Below are 17,651 nucleotides of genomic sequence, written 5' to 3' on the forward strand. Positions count from 1 at the left end.
TTTAGACCCTTGAAATAATCTGTTCCCAAGCTGTCCTCTAACTCGCTGCTCTATGCTCCTTGCACATTGTATCTCCCCTGTCACCCCTGTCTTTCTGCCCCACCACATACTGTTGTACACTGTAGTCTTGTTCTGGTCACACTCTCTGTCTCTGTACTGTGTTAGGCGCTGCAGACCTCTTGTGGCGTCTGTATATGCGCTATACTGAGCTGGTGGTAACGGTGCTGTTTTCTCCCCCCAGGAGGTGGCGGTGAAGGAGCAGCTGTCTGGAAAGGGGAAGCTTAGTAGGAAGAGTCTCAGTTCCCCCAACGTCCACAGAGTAAGTACCGCCCACAGTGCAACAGTGCTATAAGGAATCCATTGTAACGCCTGTATTTCCAAGTCTTTGTGGCTCTATATAAATATCCTGTTGTCCTATGTATCCTCTGGTACAGTGCCACGGGCCCCTTGTGGCTCTATATAAATATCCTGTTATATGTATCCCCTGGTACAGTGCCACGGCCCCTTGTGGCTCTGTATAAATATCCTGGTATATGTCTCACCTGGTACAGTGCCACGGGCCCCTTGTGGCTCTATATAAATACCCTGTTATATGTATCCCCTGGTACAGTGCCACGGGCCCCTTGTGGCTCTATATAAATATCCTGTTATATGTATCCCCTGCTACAGTGCCACTGGCCCCTTGTGGCTCTATATAAATATCCTGTTATATGTATCCCCTGGTACAGTGCCACGGATCTCTTGTGGCTCTATATAAATATCCTGTTATGTGTATCCCCTGCTACAGTGCCACTGGCCCCTTGTGGCTCTATATAAATATCCTGTTGTCCGATGTATCCCCTGCTACAGTGCCACGGACTTCTTGTGGCTCTATATAAATATCCTGTTATATGTATCCCCTGGTACAGTGCCACGGACCCCTTGTGGCTCTATATAAATATCCTGTTGTCCTATGTATCCCCTGATACAGTGCCACGGGCCCCTTGTGGCTGTATATAAATATCCTGTTATGTGTATCCCCTGCTACAGTGCCACGGACCTCTTGTGGCTCTATATAAATATCCTGTTGTCCTGTGTATCCCCTGGTACAGTGCCACGGGCCCCTTGTGGCTGTATATAAATATCCTGTTATATGTATCCCCTGGTACAGTGCCACGGCCCCTGGTGGCTCTATATAAATATCCTGTTGTCCTATGTATCCCCTGGTACAGTGCCACGGGCCCCTTGTGGCTCTGTATAAATATCCTGTTATATGTATCCCCTGGTACAGTGCCACGGGCCCCTTGTGGCTCTATATAAATATCCTGTTATATGTACCCCCTGGTACAGTGCCACGGAAGCCTTGTGGTTTTGTATAAATATCCTGGTATATGTCTCACCTGGTACAGTGCCACGGGCCCCTTGTGGCTATATATAAATATCCTGTTATATGTATCCCCTGGTACAGTGCCACGGGCCCCTTGTGGCTCTATATAAATATCCTGTTATATGTATCCCTTGGTACAGTGCCACGGGCCCCTTGTGGCTCTATATAAATATCCTGTTATATGTATCCCCTGGTACAGTGCCATGGGCCCCTTGTGGCTCTATATAAATATCCTGTTGTCCTATGTATCCCCTGCTACAGTGCCACGGACCCCTTGTGGCTCTATATAAATATCCTGTTATATGTATCCCCTGGTACAGTGCCACGGACCTCTTGTGGCTCTATATAAATATCCTGTTGTCCTGTGTATCCCCTGGTACAGTGCCACGGGCCCCTTGTGGCTGTATATAAATATCCTGTTATATGTATCCCCTGGTACAGTGCCACGGACCTCTTGTGGCTCTATATAAATATCCTGTTGTCCTGTGTATCCCCTGGTACAGTGCCACGGGTCCCTTGTGGCTGTATATAAATATCCTGTTATATGTATCCCCTGGTACAGTGCCACGGCCCCTTGTGGCTCTATATAAATATCCTGTTATATGTATCCCCTGGTACAGTGCCACGGGCCCCTTGTGGCTCTATATAAATATCCTGTTATATGTACCCCCTGGTACAGTGCCACGGAAGCCTTGTGGTTTTGTATAAATATCCTGTTATATGTATCCCCTGGTACAGTGCCACGGGCCCTTGTGGCTATATATAAATATCCTGTTGTCCTATGTATCCCCTGGTACAGTGCCACGGGCCCTTGTGGCTATATATAAATATCCTGTTATATGTATCCCCTGGTACAGTGCCACAGGCCCCTTGTCTTGTGCCCATAGAACCTAAGTCCTGTCAGCTGAATAAATGATAAATGTATTTTTCTAACTTTTATACAATCTATAAAAATGCTGAAAACATTTTTTTACTTAGAGGAAAATGTAGATTTTTATTTTTGTCATTTGCAGCTGTCGGGAAGCAGACAGGACCTAGGAGGACCACAAAACCTGGCCAATAACAGGGTACGGTGATGTGTATATGGTGACGTGTGTATGTGCGAGCGAGCGTGCGTCCCTTATGTGCCGTACTGATTATAAATCACCGTCCCGCTACCTTGGACGTCACAACCACTCGCAAGCAAAACAAGACTTCAGCTTCAATATTTGAGAAGTATCTAAGCACTTTCCAGACTCTGAGTTATTGATATGGTTACAGCAGAGCTGGAATTTTTTCCCTGCACAAAATAATTTATCACTTCAGAGCAGAGGACAGATAGTCGATCACTCAAATAGAATCTGCAGCCAGATTCCCGGAGCTGTAACGATCAGTAACGCTGCCTGGCTACCCAGCGAGAAAGTTCTGTGGTACCACACGAATAAGTGATGGTTGCTGTCTGACCACGGGAAACTTATACAAAACACGTACGTCGTAAGTTGCAGAATGGGGGCCACTGGGGACGGCGCAGAATGGGGGGCCACTGGGGACGGTGCAGAATGGGGGGCCACTGGGGCTGGCGCAGAATGGGGGGCCATTGGGGCTGGCGCAGAATGGGGGGCCACTGGGGCTGGCGCAGAATGGGGGGCCACTGGGGCTGGCGCAGAATGGGGGCCACTGGGGCTGGCGCGGAATGGGGGCCACTGGAGCTCCTAGTTAAGCAGCACAGCCCAGAAGTGAGAATTCTTGTGGAGAGAGGGTGTATTCTGCTGTGCGATGGGGTACAGTCACCCCTGATCAGTGCCTTTTTGTAGGTGTATAATGTAATAGTTAGATTATAAGCTTACAGACGTGTAATAGAAGCACTTGGCTGATAATGTCCAGCGACACTCTGTTCTATTAGTTACTGCAGTAATGTTCTCTGCTAGCGTTATTACCAGTTACGGCACTTCCTCCTCCTGGCCACTAGATGGCTCACTATCTGATCACACTGATCTTTTGGGTATGGGCCATTGGATCCACCCAATTTAGGTCGACCTGATTGCACATGGCGTTTGTTCCGCCACATCTGTGCCTCCTGTCATATAACCGTATGTGTAGTGGTGCTGAGGCTCCATCTGAGAACAAACCGCTATTTTAAAAATATAAATAGTAATGGATTAAACCCCTTTTAAGATGTTCAGTCCTAGGCTACGCGTTTCAGTGATTGAACACCAGTAACACTGTCTGTCTCTGACGGTAATTGTGCATGACTCTCTCACAACTTGGTTACAGGCCAATTATGACGGCTGAAGTTTTGGAAAATTCATCGCTCCCTTCCCCGTTAATGTGGCCGCGTTGTTTTCCAGGTTAAACAATCTACACCTAAATATACATTGCAGGATACAGTTATGTCTTCCATGTTCCATGTCCCGAAATCTCTCAGCAACCCCCCCCCCTCTCTCGCTGCCGCCATCTCATTACCAGCACATCTCATCTCAGACCTTCTCTGCTTGCAGGAACACTCTGCTAAGGAGAACGTGTATCTCTGATCCCAAGGGTGTTTTTGTAAATGGAATTTACGGCATAAATTTTATTATGACAGTAAAGCGTTCTGTCCTTTAACAAGGCGGGAGAGACCGGCTTCAGTCAGGCGCACATTTACTCCACTTTACACCGGCAATTTGTACTGTCACTGGGAGCAATTAGATTAGGTTGGCGCAGCTGATCTGTGCAGCAATCGCTGGTTCTCCCCAAGGTGAACGGAGCCGTTTAAGTGAATAATACATTATAATCCGTCGCTTCTGCTGTTACATGAGACAGAATGATATAAGGGCCGTCTTCTGTTGTGCGCACTCCAGTGTTGCCTCATCTGTCACGTGTGACGTGCGCCGGGGGATCATTGATACTAAGCCTAGGTCAGACGTCACACCTGCTGTAGAAATGTTTATTTGTCCTCTTGTACGCCCAATCCCAAGTTACTAGGTGTTTTATTCATGTGTAGCGGTATGGTGGGGTGATTCCGTGCTGTGCCGGTTAGCATTAACGACTTACTTATATGGTGCGCACATGACAATGCGCTTTACAGAGAATATTTAATCATTTCCTTTAGTTTCTGTTCGATGGAGCTTACAATCTATTTTCCCTACTCCTTTAGACACTAGGTGCGCAGACACTAGAATGATTTTTTTTTTTTGCCGATTTCCGATATATCGTCTGATGTTCACTGATAATCGGTCGAAAATCGTCCGATGTGCGCTTCCGTGGATCTTTTGCTAAATCTTCTGATCTTACATTCTGCACGAAAGATCAGAAAATTTAACATAAGATGAATAGGAATGCACACGGGATCTTAAGATAAATCTTTGAAGATGTGCGCTTGCCTGAAATCTTTTGTCCAGGGCGGACAAAAGATTTCAATGCTAATTTATGCGCACATGTTAAGATTGCAGATCTTTCTAGTGTGTGGGCGCCTTTATAGTAGGGATCACGTCATCAGAGGCCGTTATGCCACCGGTATGTCTGCGGCAGACTCTGGTCACATCCTCTGACCGCAACATTGCGCTGGACTGAGATCTCGGACTCTGTGGGTCAGGTTGTGTTGTTGGGCCTGTGCGACGGGACTGTACATCCTGTTGTGTCCTTGTACGCTGCTGCTACAGTCGTGCCAAGAACTGTGCGACTCTACTTGTGCAGGATGACTTTTGCTGCACAACACTTTTATATTTATGCGCAAATGTCCAAAGCATGGGCTGCAGCTTTCTCTCATGCCAGGTACCGGTCCGCTTTGTATACAGATTCAGAGCCAGCTGCACAAAGATATACAAGTGTCGCATATCACATGAATCTGTGCCGCTTGTGAAGCGAGATTGCGGCTAAAGCGGTCGGTCAGTAAAGATGGTTTAGTGCCCAATACGTTGTAATTGTTGCAGGCACTTCATTGAGGCTTGCTGCATGAGGGCATATCTGTATAAGAAGAGAGCGCCATATGTAAACTTTTTTGTGGCTAGCGCCATCTAGAATTCTATTTGGTAAGTGCAGTTCTCCCGTGCACACTATCTTACAATATTAGTTTGTTATTTTACATTTGGATTACTGTGACCCATCGGGAGCCTAATGGGTGGGGTACCACATTGGGGTAATCGGGCAATTTTCTCTAGCCACTTGCAGAGCTGGTAGAGGAACATCCGTGGGACACTAGATAGATGCAGAACAGGAGGTGTACCCAGATATTTTAGGCAATGCGGTAGAGCACCTCCTTACCACGGGTCCGTGTGTAAGATAGACGCAGATTCTTACTGTGAGTTATTGAGTATTGGTATTCACAAAAACACACTTGAAGAGGTTCCACACCGCTGCCTGCGCTTCTGAATCAGTCTCTAAATCTCTTACCGGTCACCTAACCACAATTACCTGTCTCCGTCACAGGGTCGATGGGAAAGTCAGCAGGATGTGTCCGAATCTTCGCCTCTTTCTATTCGCAGCGGGACCTCACCCCGGTCCGCTCTAACTGCCAAATCAGCATACAGCCATTCTCCGGACCCAGGTAAGTCCGTCCGTGATCGTGACGCTAGATAGACTTTTGTGTCCTGGACCGGATCAGGTGGAGAATCTGTTCAGATTGTGGAAAGACGTGGTGTAGGTTCAACAGTGAGCGTACCACCACAGTGTGCACCCACGGAGGTAACTCTAGTAGTTCCAGAACAGTCCGGGGCATTTCATAGAAAACTGAATGCAACTTTTTGCCTCTTTTTGGAATTATTTTGCTTTGCATAATTGAGAAGCTAGTTCCAATAAACATGTAATTTTATGTATATATTTATAAAATAACTATTTGTGTTTGTATATATCCAAGCAGCAATATGCTAGAACAGTGGCAAAATGCGTTTCAGTCCTAAGTGACCATAAGTTATGGCTGTGGCGAAATGCGTATTAGGGTGGGAATTGTTTTGAGGGTTGGCAAACGATCTTCACCAATTATCCCTGCCGTCTTTTTCGGTAGTCACCAATAACTTACAGAATTGATTTAAGTCACAGGCCGGGGTGTATCAAACGAAAAAAAATGCTGTAAAAACCCAGTTTTCAGGGGTTTTACCACATTTTCATATTTATCAGCCGCCCATGCCGTTCCCCCTTATCTGCTTTCTGAGCAGCCTCCTTCTGTGCTGCCCAGACACAATGACCTCCTCCCTAGCAACAGGACTTCCCCTTCCGGGTTCAGAGAGGAGGAGGAGCCTGGGAGTCCCTGCAGCAGGATGCTACCGGGCGTAAGAGGTGAAATGGACCCGTGAGCTCCCTCTCACTCGGTGCCGGCGGTTCTGCAAAGGGCAGCTCTTTTTGCAAGAGCCGTCCTTTGCGATATTAAGCGCATATGTTAGTACATAAGCGATTAGTATCAATGCGATGTACCACAATTGCTTAGTACTAAGTTACTTATATTATGCTGCATGAATAATGACAGTCACACGTTTTTGTATTTCTTTTGTCAGGTCAGGAAAACTCTGTGTCGTCGTACATGAACCCTGTGAAATCCTTAGTGCCTCAAATGCCCAAACTCCTTAAATCTCTGTTTCCTCAGCGGGATGAGAAGAGCAGGCAGAGCATTAACCAGCTTGTACCTCAGGTAGGCGGGCCTGGGCAGCGTCGGCCATATTGGATTTGTGTGTTTGTTTTTGTGCCGGGTACATCTCGGGCTCCTGGTCTAGCCGTCGGCAGTTGCCTTTTATACTTTGTATTCTTGACATTGATAGCAGAGAGACGTCCATATTCCTGTCCGAATTATGTTTGCAGCCTTTAAAGCAAATCAGATTTATGAACCTGAATCCCAGCCAGCTGGTCACTTGCCAGACAGGGGCAGTGGAGCCGGTCTCCTCCTCGTCGCAGCTCTGTGTGCTAGATTATAAGAATTTATTTAGTGTAATGTTTTATGTGTGGTCAGCGATGTCTGCTGGTCTGTATGGGGCTCACGGTGAGAAATATCCGCATCTACACATCCTATATAATAAAAGGCAATGCTGCTCCTTACCTCCTTGGGGGGGTTTCAAGTGTTTCGCACGCCAGCCACCACTAGATGGCGTTCAATGCTAATTTGTTATTAGATCCAGAAAATAGGTCGACAGTGTCTATGTTAATACCATATGGTTGGCACATGAAAAAGTCGACGTGACATCAACCGTATTTCAAGTAGCGCCACTGTTGTGGCCTCTCTGCTAAAATTCATCCGTCTTCTATTCTCCAAATTAGCAAGCCGCACATCACCATGCCCACAGCTTCTCTTCATGATTTACACAGACTCTGATACCTTGGCTGAGAAAACCGATGCTTCTCACTTCACTGTGCCATAAATGTTTGGGAATGTCTGTATTCTGTTAAATAAAACCTCATATAACATGTTGTGTGTGTGCGATAGACCTGTGGTGGAAAACAACTCATTTTAAAGAACTCCTTTTTTGACTCAAGCAACAGCTACAGGTTAAGTATTAACTGAGAAACTATACTGGAGGGGTCAGTAGGTGGCGCTGTAACTCAAGTCATCACTGTGTAATCCTTTTTGTTGTCACAGTGTACTCTCTTCTAGAATCTTCTTGTGAATCCTTTACTGTTGGGAAAAAATAAGTCTATTCTGGACCGCTGACATGTAAAGCTCCAAAACAGGGATAGGGAACCTTTGGCCCTCCAGCTGTTGTTGAACTACAAATCCCAGCATGCCCTGCTACAGTTTTGCTATTTGGTCCTGCTAAAACTGTTGCAAGGACCACCGGGATATGTAGTTCTGCTCTAAAACTATGCATTTATCTGTAATGCATGGAGTGGCTGTTGTTGAGCAACATAATCTAGTCCCCCGACACCCCCTACCTCATGCCTCGTCCATCTCTGCCTGCTTACATCCTGCTATCTAGCCACCTCCCACTTGCTTGCACCTCATGTAATCTGTCTGTCTCCCCTTCCTACTAGATTGTAAACTCCGACGAGCAGGGCCCTCTTCCCTCCTGTTGTCTCAGCCCTCTTCTCTTCACATGTCACTCACAGCTCTCCAAATACTCAGTGATCTAAGCTGTAATGTGTATTGAACTGCAGCACTCTTTTTACCTGTACCCTATTTATGTTATTAACTGTAATATTAGGTCTTCCTGTACTGTTCGTTTGTACGGCGCTGCAAAACACATGTGGCACCTTTATAAATGAAAATATAATCTAAGGAATTATAGGGTTAACTGGTGGTATTGGACACCATTATTCCATTTCAGTACTGATTGTGGCTATCCCTAAGTCACCTCTACACTCTATACTATACCATATACACTTGGTCCCCCCCGCTGCACTATTTAACTTTTCATGGGGCATAAAACTTTTATCCAAAGCTGTAATGTTAAATGTTAGTGTTAAATCTGCACAGTTACAAATCAGTCCCCTCCAGAAATAGATCGTCCCATTTTCCATCCATTAGAAAACTAGGTTGCCTTGGTGATGTGGGACCCACTTGGATGGGTTCGGGGGGGGGGGAGGGGAGGGGAACGTGACCTGTATCCCTAACCTTCGTGCCTTGTGTCTCTTTGGGATGAGAGAGCTGGAACGCTTCTATAATGTCACTTTCCTTTGTAGCCGCTGAACGGAACGGAGAAAGCAGAGTCAGACAATTTCCTGACTTGTAATTTCAAATACAAAACCAGAGCGAAAGATCAGGACACCGGGCGACCTTAAAACATCTCTTTTATCTTCATTACTTTAGCTGTTAATGTCATTGGCCCCCGGGGCGAGCGCGAGCTCAGTGCCGCGTAAGCACATTTAGTAATTATAACATTTCCATAATGTTGGCCTTGTGTCTACTTACAGTGTAATGTGCGGTCTGTCAGGGGTCACCGGCTCCAAAGTGTTCACTTTTCATCAAATCTCACCCCTAATTAGAGATGATTGCTTTAGAAGGTGAGACGCTAAATCTACTCGATGGATCTGCTGCACTCATCAGGGCAGACTCATTTATATATCTATATATAGATAGTGTTCCCGCTAGGCTGTTTTAGCGGGGGGGCTGCGCCCTGCCCGATTTTTTATTTTTATTTATTTATTTTTTAAAAAGCAAAATGTGCCCTGCCCCTGTAGCAGCGCCCTGCTAACGCAGCCTGCTGCCTGTCCCCGCCGGTGCGCACGGGAAAGCCCAGTACTTCCCCGGCAGTGACTTTGGTGGGGCCAGGCCCGCCCCCTTTGATGTTGGTGGGTCCGATCCGCCTCCTTTGGTGATGTCAGTGACCGGGCCCGCCCCCTTTGGTGATGTCGGCAGCCCGGGCCCACCTACAATGATGTCATCACTAGCTGTATACAGTATCACTGAGGTACTCCCATCTGTGTACTCCTTTCTAAAATATCATCTGGTAATATTGAGCCTGACCCTTTCTGGGGGGGGGGGGCTCAGAGACCAGACGGGGTAACATTGATGGCAATGTGCTCGCTCCCGTTCATAGGATATAATGGGGGGACATTAACTAAGATGGAAATTCTATTTCTTTGCTATAGGCAGCCAATCAGAATCTTCCTCTTATTAATTTAGCATCTTCTAGGAGATAATAGATCGTATCTGATTGGTTGCCCATAGCAACATCCCATGTGACCTACAACTCCCATCTTAGTAAGGAGGCAGACTTGTACGGTTGGCTGTAGGAACTTTTTGAAGCCCCCTCGGGCCCACGTCAGCACCTCGCTTGTGCCTGGCGCGTGCCGTCTATTGGGGGGGTGAGGAGCGAGGGGACCGCTGCCAAAGTGTTTGTTTATCTAATAAACTCTTAGTGGAGAGGGATCCATTAGCTGGGTCACGTCAGGCCGGCAGGACTCAGCCAGCGGCTCCTGTGCGGTGGTTTGCTGCTTTCCTGACTACACTTCCCATCATCCGGCGCTGAGCGTACAGACGTGTAATGAAATGTGACATTGACAAGTTAATAATGGCGATGAGGAGCGAACGTCTCCCGGCTCATCCTGCCGGGTGATTTAGGGCCGTTGCACAGGCAGACTGCTGTCTCTTGCACTTTTTTTCCCGCATTAAGGTTACACCGTGTTTTTTGACAAAGATATGATTTGTGCACTAAGGAATTAATGAATCGTGAGCGTAAATGACACTATTGTCATCAGTCTTCAGCTGCCGGTGTCCTCTCTCACTCACATATATTACACTGACAAGCCTTATGTGACGGATTAACCCCACACCCGCGGCATTGTCTGATCTCTTCCCAGCACCCGCGTTACTGGAAGTTCTGTCTGCCCGGCAGCGTGCACTGTCCCTATAGCGACGTTCTAGAGTGCTGCACCGTCCGTCACCCAACAACCATGGGGTAGAGCTACCAAAGGTCGATGTTAGGTGATCTATACTATATAAAAATATATATATATACAGTTCTGTGTATACATTTTCTTTAATTTACATTAAAAATAAAAAAAACTGATGTTAATAAAATCTTTACTTAGCCCTCTGAAATAAAACATTGATTTGGAATAGTTTAAAACTCCTTCAAAACGGACTTTTAGTAAATCTAGCACCCCCTTCCCCCAGAAACTTAACCTGAGGATATGTTAACACTGATCCTGGCAGATCCCTGCGTTGTCTTGTACTGATCGGCCTGGGGTCATTCTCTGACCCTGAACTAGGGGAAAGCGGCTGTTCAAACGTGGATCTTCTGGTAGTCCGTATCCTAACCATTTATCCGCCAACCGATAGGTTCTTACACTTTATCTGCAGCAATATTAGAATTGTAGAAAAAGGCATAATCACAACTCCGAAAACAAATGGAAAGTTTCACAAAACTATGAAAAAAGCAACAACAACAAAAAAAAAAACTTGAAAATATCAAAGATCTGTATGCCTTGCCGAGCGAAATGACATTTATTTATTTCATTATTTTAACCCTTTCTGACAAATTCTGTTTAAGTCCAAACACTGTATTAGGAAGCCCACACTGCAGGACTTCTATAGATTATTTGTTTTACAGCACTGTTGGGATTACTGATATACAGTATCAGCCGCATGAATGTGCGCAATAACACACACACACATACAATACTTTTTAATGGGCACGCTCAGGTGTGTGATCTGGGGAGTGTGGAGGTGAATTGGTGTGCAATAACATACACATACAATACACTTTAATGGGCACGCTCAGGTGTGTGATCTGGGGAGTGTAGAGGTGTATTGTGCGCAATAACATACACACACACACATACAATACTCTTTAATGGGCACGCTCAGGTGTGTGATCTGGGGAGTGTGGAGGTGTATCGGTGCGTAATAACATACAAACACACATACAATACACTTTAATGGGCACGCTCAGGTGTGTGATCTGGGGAGTGTGGAGGTGAATTGGTGTGCAATAACATACACACACACACACACACATACAATACACTTTAATGGGCACGCTCAGGTGTGTGATCTGGGGAGTGTGGAGGTGAATTGGTGCGCAATAACATACACACACACATACAATACACTTTAATGGGCACGTTCAGGTGTGTGATCTGGGGAGTGTAGAGGTGTATTGGTGTGCAATAACATACACACACATACAATACTCTTTAATGGGCACGCTCAGGTGTGTGATCTGGGGAGTGTGGAGGTGTATCGGTGCGCAATAACGTACAAACACAACATACAATACACTTTAATGGGCACGCTCAGGTGTGTGATCTGGGGAGTGTGGAGGTGTATTGGTGCGCAATAACATACAAACACACACACAATACTCTTTAATGGGCACGCTCAGGTGTGTGATCTGGGGAGTGTGGAGGTGTATCGGTGCGCAATAACATACACACATACAATACTCTTTAATAGGCACACTCAGGTGTGTGATCTGGGGAGTGTGGAGGTGTATCTGTGCGCAATAACATACAAACACACATACAATCATGCCAGTGTCTTCTGCCACCATTATTCACTTGGGCCACAAGTTTTCTTTATATTTATTTTTGTAATTGATTTTTTAGATTTGAACCGGTCGGCAATAACTGGTGGGCAATAACCGGTAGGCAATAACTGGTGGGCAATGCAGATGAACGTCTGTTATTAGATTTAGCTTTTTGCGTATTTAATCGGCTGCAAATTCTCTGTCTAATAAAGGGGCATTTAATAATGGCGGTGGCACTGTATTCCAGTCCTTGCCGCTTCCCTCCGCCGGCGCACAAGCGGTTAAACTCTTTAAGATAACCTGTCTCATCCGTCCCTCCATTCCCAGTGACAGCCCCTATAATAGACGTCCTTAACCTTATTTATGGAGCGATCAGGTGGAAATAGACCTTGCTCTTCTCAGCTTTCTGATGGCTTCTATCCAGGAGGGACCCGTAAAGATCTGCTTGTCAGGGCATTATGTCTGCAGGCGGGAGATATATGGGGGCCTGGGTGTGAGCGAGCCGAGATGTTCCGCCACAGGCTGACTATCAGCGCTTGCCTAAAATATGGGAAGATGCTCGGAACTGGTGGTGGCTGCGAATTATCCCGATCCCTGTAGCTGCTGAGTGTCACCTACGGAGGGGAGAGGACATATTGTATCTCTGTCCAGGAGCCCCGAGTATAGATGAGAACCTGCAAATAAGGTTGACATGTGATTAGGTTGACACAAGCATTATGTCGACACAGTTGACATGGACACTAAAAAAGTGCATCCCCTCGCATGGCTCGCTGCGCTCGGCACATTATTCTATTCTCCCTCCGCACCCCAGTGGCTGGTAGGGCATGACATACCGCCTGTCTGCACATGTCGGCTCAAGAAAATATGTGAAAAATCCCATTTCGACCTTTTGACTGTTGACCTAATGATTGTGTTGACCTAATGACATGTCGACATTCCCATGTGTCGACCTTGGCTCATGTCGACCTTTAGTGCTCAACCTTAGAGTTAACGACAATATACCGTGACCGTTGCCTGTCTCCTATTACACAGTGCTGCGGCCATCGCTGTAATCAGCGCGCACCTACCCTATCCCAGGTGCATAAGGTGTAACTTGGTTTGGCGCTCATAGGCGGCACAGCACCGACCCGCTTATGCCCTTTCGTGTGGCCTGTAAGAAGCGCATACCATCCCATGATACACACACTGTATACTAATAATGGCAGTGCATGCTGGGAGATGTAGTTCTTCCCTGTCACATGGCACGGTATGGGTTCTTTTTGCCTTCCTGTATTGTTAGAGAAATAATGAGCTGCGTTACTGTAATGATTACATATTATTAATACTGTTATTCTATGTCGGGAATGATGAGGTCTCTACCTTTTGTGTCTTTCAGTCGGTCCCTCGGATTATAGTCCAGTCGGCTAGTATTGATGACAGCGCACCCAAGCCGAAACCGGTAAGTGGCCAGCCATCTTTATATCACTCGTGTGTAAGGTGTGGGGAAACTGGGGATGTATTATTGCGTTACACCAAGGTGTGGGGAAACCGGGGATGTATTATTGCGTTACTCCAAGGTGTAAGGTGTGGGGAACGGAACGTATTATTGCGTTACACCAAGGTGTGAGGAAACTGGGGACGTATTATTGCGTTACACTAAGTCAGGCTTTCCCAACCACGGTCCTCAAGGCACACCAACAGTGCAGGTTTTAGTGATATCCAGGCTTCAGCACAGGTGACTTAATTAGTACCTGAGTGATTCTGATTAAACCGTCTGTGCTGAAGCCTGGATATCACTAAAACCTGCACTGTTGGTGTGCCTTGAGGACCGTGGTTGGGAAAGCCTGCACTAAGGTGTGAGGAAACTGGGGACGTATTTTTGCGTTACACCACTGTGTAAGGTATGGGGCAACTAGGGACATATTATTGCATTACACCAAGGTGTAAGGTGTGGGAAATCTAGGGACATATTATTTTGAGGTATGGGAAGTCTAGAGATGTATTAGTGCCTTACGCTCAGGTGTGTGATCCGGGGAGTGTGGGGCTGTAACTAGTGTGCTACGCTCAGATGTGTGTTCCGAGGAGTGTAATGATGTAACCAGTACGTTATGCTCTAGTGTGTGATCCGAGGAATGTGGGGATTGATTATTTGTGTTACGCTCCGGTGCGTGATCTGAGGAGTGTGGGGATGTAACTAGTGTGTTACGCTCAGTTGCATGATCCGAGGAGTGTGGGGATGGATTGGTGCATTACGCTCAGGTGTGTGATCTGAGGATTGTAGGGATGTAACTAGTGCTTTATCCAGGGATAGTGGGGATGTAACTAGTGTGTTATACTTATGTACGGGATCCGAGGAGTTCGGGGATGTAACTACTGTGTTACACTCAAGTGCGTTATCCAAGCAGTCTGGGAATGGATTAGTGCGTTATGCTCAAGAGTGTGATCTGAGGAGTGTGGGGATGGTGTGTGAATCGGGCAGTATGGGGAAGTATGTTTGCATTACGCTCAGGTTTGTGATCCGAGGAGTGTGGCGACGGATTAGTGCGTTACGCTCAGGAGTGTTATCCGAGGAGTGCGGGGATGGTGTGTGAATCGGGCAATATGGGGATGTATGTTTGAATTCCGTCAGGTGTGTGATCCGAGGAGTGTGGGGATGGATTAGTGCGTTGCTCTCAGGAGTGTGATCCGAGGAGTGTGGGGATGGATTCCGAGGAGTGCGGGGATCGATTAGTGCCTTGCGCTTAGATGCGTGTTTTGAGGAGTGCGGAGATGTAACTAGTGTGTTACGCTCAGTTGCATGATCCGAGGAGTGTGGGGATGGATTAGTGCATTAAGCTCAGGTGAGTGATCTGTGGATTGTGGGGATGTAACTAGTGCCTTATCCGGGGAGAGTGGGGATGTAACTAGTGTGTTATGTTCAGGTGTGGGAAGAGTGTAGGGATGTGTTTGTGTATTGCGCTCAGATGCGTGATCCGGGAATGTGGGGATGTAACTAGTGTGTTACACTTATATATGTGATCCGAGGAGTGTGGGGATGTAACTACTGTGTTACACTCATGTGCGTTATCCGGGCAGTGTTAGCATGGATTAGTGCGTTACGCTCAGGAGTGTGATCCGAAGAGTGCGTGGATGGTGTGTGAATCGGGCAGTATGGGGATGTATGTTTGCACTCAATCAGGTGTGTGATCCGAGGAGTGTGGGGATGGATTAGTGGGTTGCGCTCAGGAATGTGATCCGAGGAGTGTGGGGATGGATTCCAAGGAGTGCGGGATGTAACTAGTGCCTTCAGAAATACTGACTGCCAGTCTTAGAAAAGATATAGATGTTTCATTAAATCAGCCCAGTATGTACTAACCACTCCTGTTGTGTGCAGCCCAAACCATGCTGGTAACTGTAGTTCAACAGGTGGGTGGAACGACGTGTTTATCTGACCCTGCCCTGCTGTGCTTGTGATCTGTCGTTTATTAGTATCGTGTTAGTATTAGAAGTTGGAAACCCCCCTCCCCTGTCTATTAATGGGAGTTTTAGGTTAGTAGCAATCGAATTTCCAGGTCATGTCAAAAACTTCTGCTCTGCTTCCCCCATAACTCTGCCTCGCTGACAGACCGTATTGATCACCCAAGTTTAGTACATGTTGCCTCTGGGAAATAGATCTGAGAAATGGTCTGTTTAATCTCAGAAGCTGCCTTTAAATTCTTCACCTGTGAATTGACAGACCCCGGGAAAATGGAAGGCGGGAGGGGGGGAAGAATATTTGGAAGGGAAAAATAAATCTTTGGCAGCCAGTTGAAAATTCATGATTTATCCCGGCCTTAAGTGCAGCCAAAGAACTGTTAGAGACGTATAGATCACTATAGCGCTCTAGCACCCATAAATCGCACAGTCTGAGCAGCAAAAGGACCGGCCCTGTCACATTAATCAACTTTCAAGTAAATATTGGGAGGAGGAAGAAGAAAAAATATTCATTGTGCAGAGTTTGTCCTTTTGCTGGCGGTGATCTGCAGCTGTCCTCTGCTTCACCAGATTAACACCTTCAAATCTAGTGCTGGCTCCTAGTCTAGTCCTCCGTAATGTATAATACTCTGCTTTTGTAGGGTTCTGTGACCACTACAGTTTCATCGTAAGGTGTTGTCCTTGTAGAGTCTTCTTGAGCAGTAGACCTTTTCTTATTACTGTAGAGTGCAGGTAGTACAGACGGGGGCATTGACATTTTGCCGATTATCTTTGTCCAACCTGCTATTCGTACCACATGCATGGCACTGCGAGGTTGGTTGTTTGGTTGGCCATTTTGGGGGCAACTGCAGAGCTTGTGAACTGGCCATGCTCCTTGTTTGGTCATTGGTGCTGTCCAGCTGGTCAGTAGAACTTGGTACTCTTTCATACTGACCTGTTCATGATGGTCTTTTATTTATTTTTGGCAACCCCTAGGTTATCCACAAAGAAGGGACAGGGTCCCAACAACCAGTGATCGCCCGTTCGCCAACCCAAGAGAAGAAAAATGAGAGTTCACCTGTTGTGCCTTCCCAGGTAAAATCCTGTGAGTCCCCGGGACAGGAAACCCAAGAGGGACCTCCAAGTCCACTTAGTGAGGCATCGAGTGGTTACTTTTCCCACAGTGTCTCCACAGCCACACTATCCGAGGCATTAATCACCAGTGCTGAGGTGCCTACAGGTCAAACACCAAGCCCGACCACCACTGAAATTTTTCCTCCCTCCCGACAGTCTTCTGATAAAGACCGTACAGTCAACCCAGAAATCCCGTCTGATCAGTATCATCGCACAAGCACAGTGGATGTTGTAAACGAGCCGCAAAAAGTGGTTCCAGCTGAACATATAAATCATAAGGCTCATGATGGCGTAATCATTTCTAGCTCTGTACATTATGCCAAGCCAAGTCTAGAAATGTCATCTGTGGACCCAATTGGAAAACTTGAAAAAAATTCTCTTTCGACAAATGTTGAAAGCCAAGGGACTAGCAGTGCCTCAAAAAGTGCACCTTCACCAGTAAAGCTTACCACGATTAGTGTGCCAACTTCTGAGACTCAGGAGGACCACAAAAATTCAACTGCACTAAGTTCAAAGCCACTTCTGCTGACCGACCAGCTAGACCAGACCAAAGTCGCAGTATCGCCTTTCAAAATACGGAAGGTAAGGACTTCTGAGCTGAAATCCTTCACACGCATGCTCGGGGAAGATCTTGGAGATGTTCCAACTGTGGGGACAGGTGTAAAGTTAAAAGGAAGTAGAGAACGATTGGATGACCAGGTGGAAAGTGGGGAAGACCGGACAGAAGAAACCTCTGACTCAGAGGAATCTCAGGAGGTTCCGGAATGGTTGAAAGATGGGGAATATGTGACAGTTGGGACTAATAAGAATGGTATTGTGAGATACGTTGGCCCAGCAGACTTCCAAGAAGGAACGTGGGTTGGTGTGGAGCTTGATGTGCCAGCTGGTAA

General features: G+C 46.6%; 1 protein-coding gene across 1 annotated transcript in view; it reads left to right on the top strand.

Moving 5' to 3' along the window:
* KIF13B (kinesin family member 13B) overlaps positions 1-17,651 on the top strand; it is a 138,701-nt gene that overhangs the window by 114,758 nt on the left and 6,292 nt on the right. Inside the window, 6 exon segments of the mRNA XM_083178791.1 lie at positions 242-319; positions 2,380-2,433; positions 5,753-5,870; positions 6,814-6,947; positions 13,592-13,654; positions 16,624-17,647. Coding sequence (XP_083034917.1) covers positions 242-319; positions 2,380-2,433; positions 5,753-5,870; positions 6,814-6,947; positions 13,592-13,654; positions 16,624-17,647 — 1,471 coding nt within the window.

This window comes from Crinia signifera, chromosome 3 (assembly GCF_055691185.1).
Source record: "Crinia signifera chromosome 3, ASM5569118v1, whole genome shotgun sequence".
Lineage (NCBI taxonomy): Eukaryota > Metazoa > Chordata > Amphibia > Anura > Myobatrachidae > Crinia > Crinia signifera.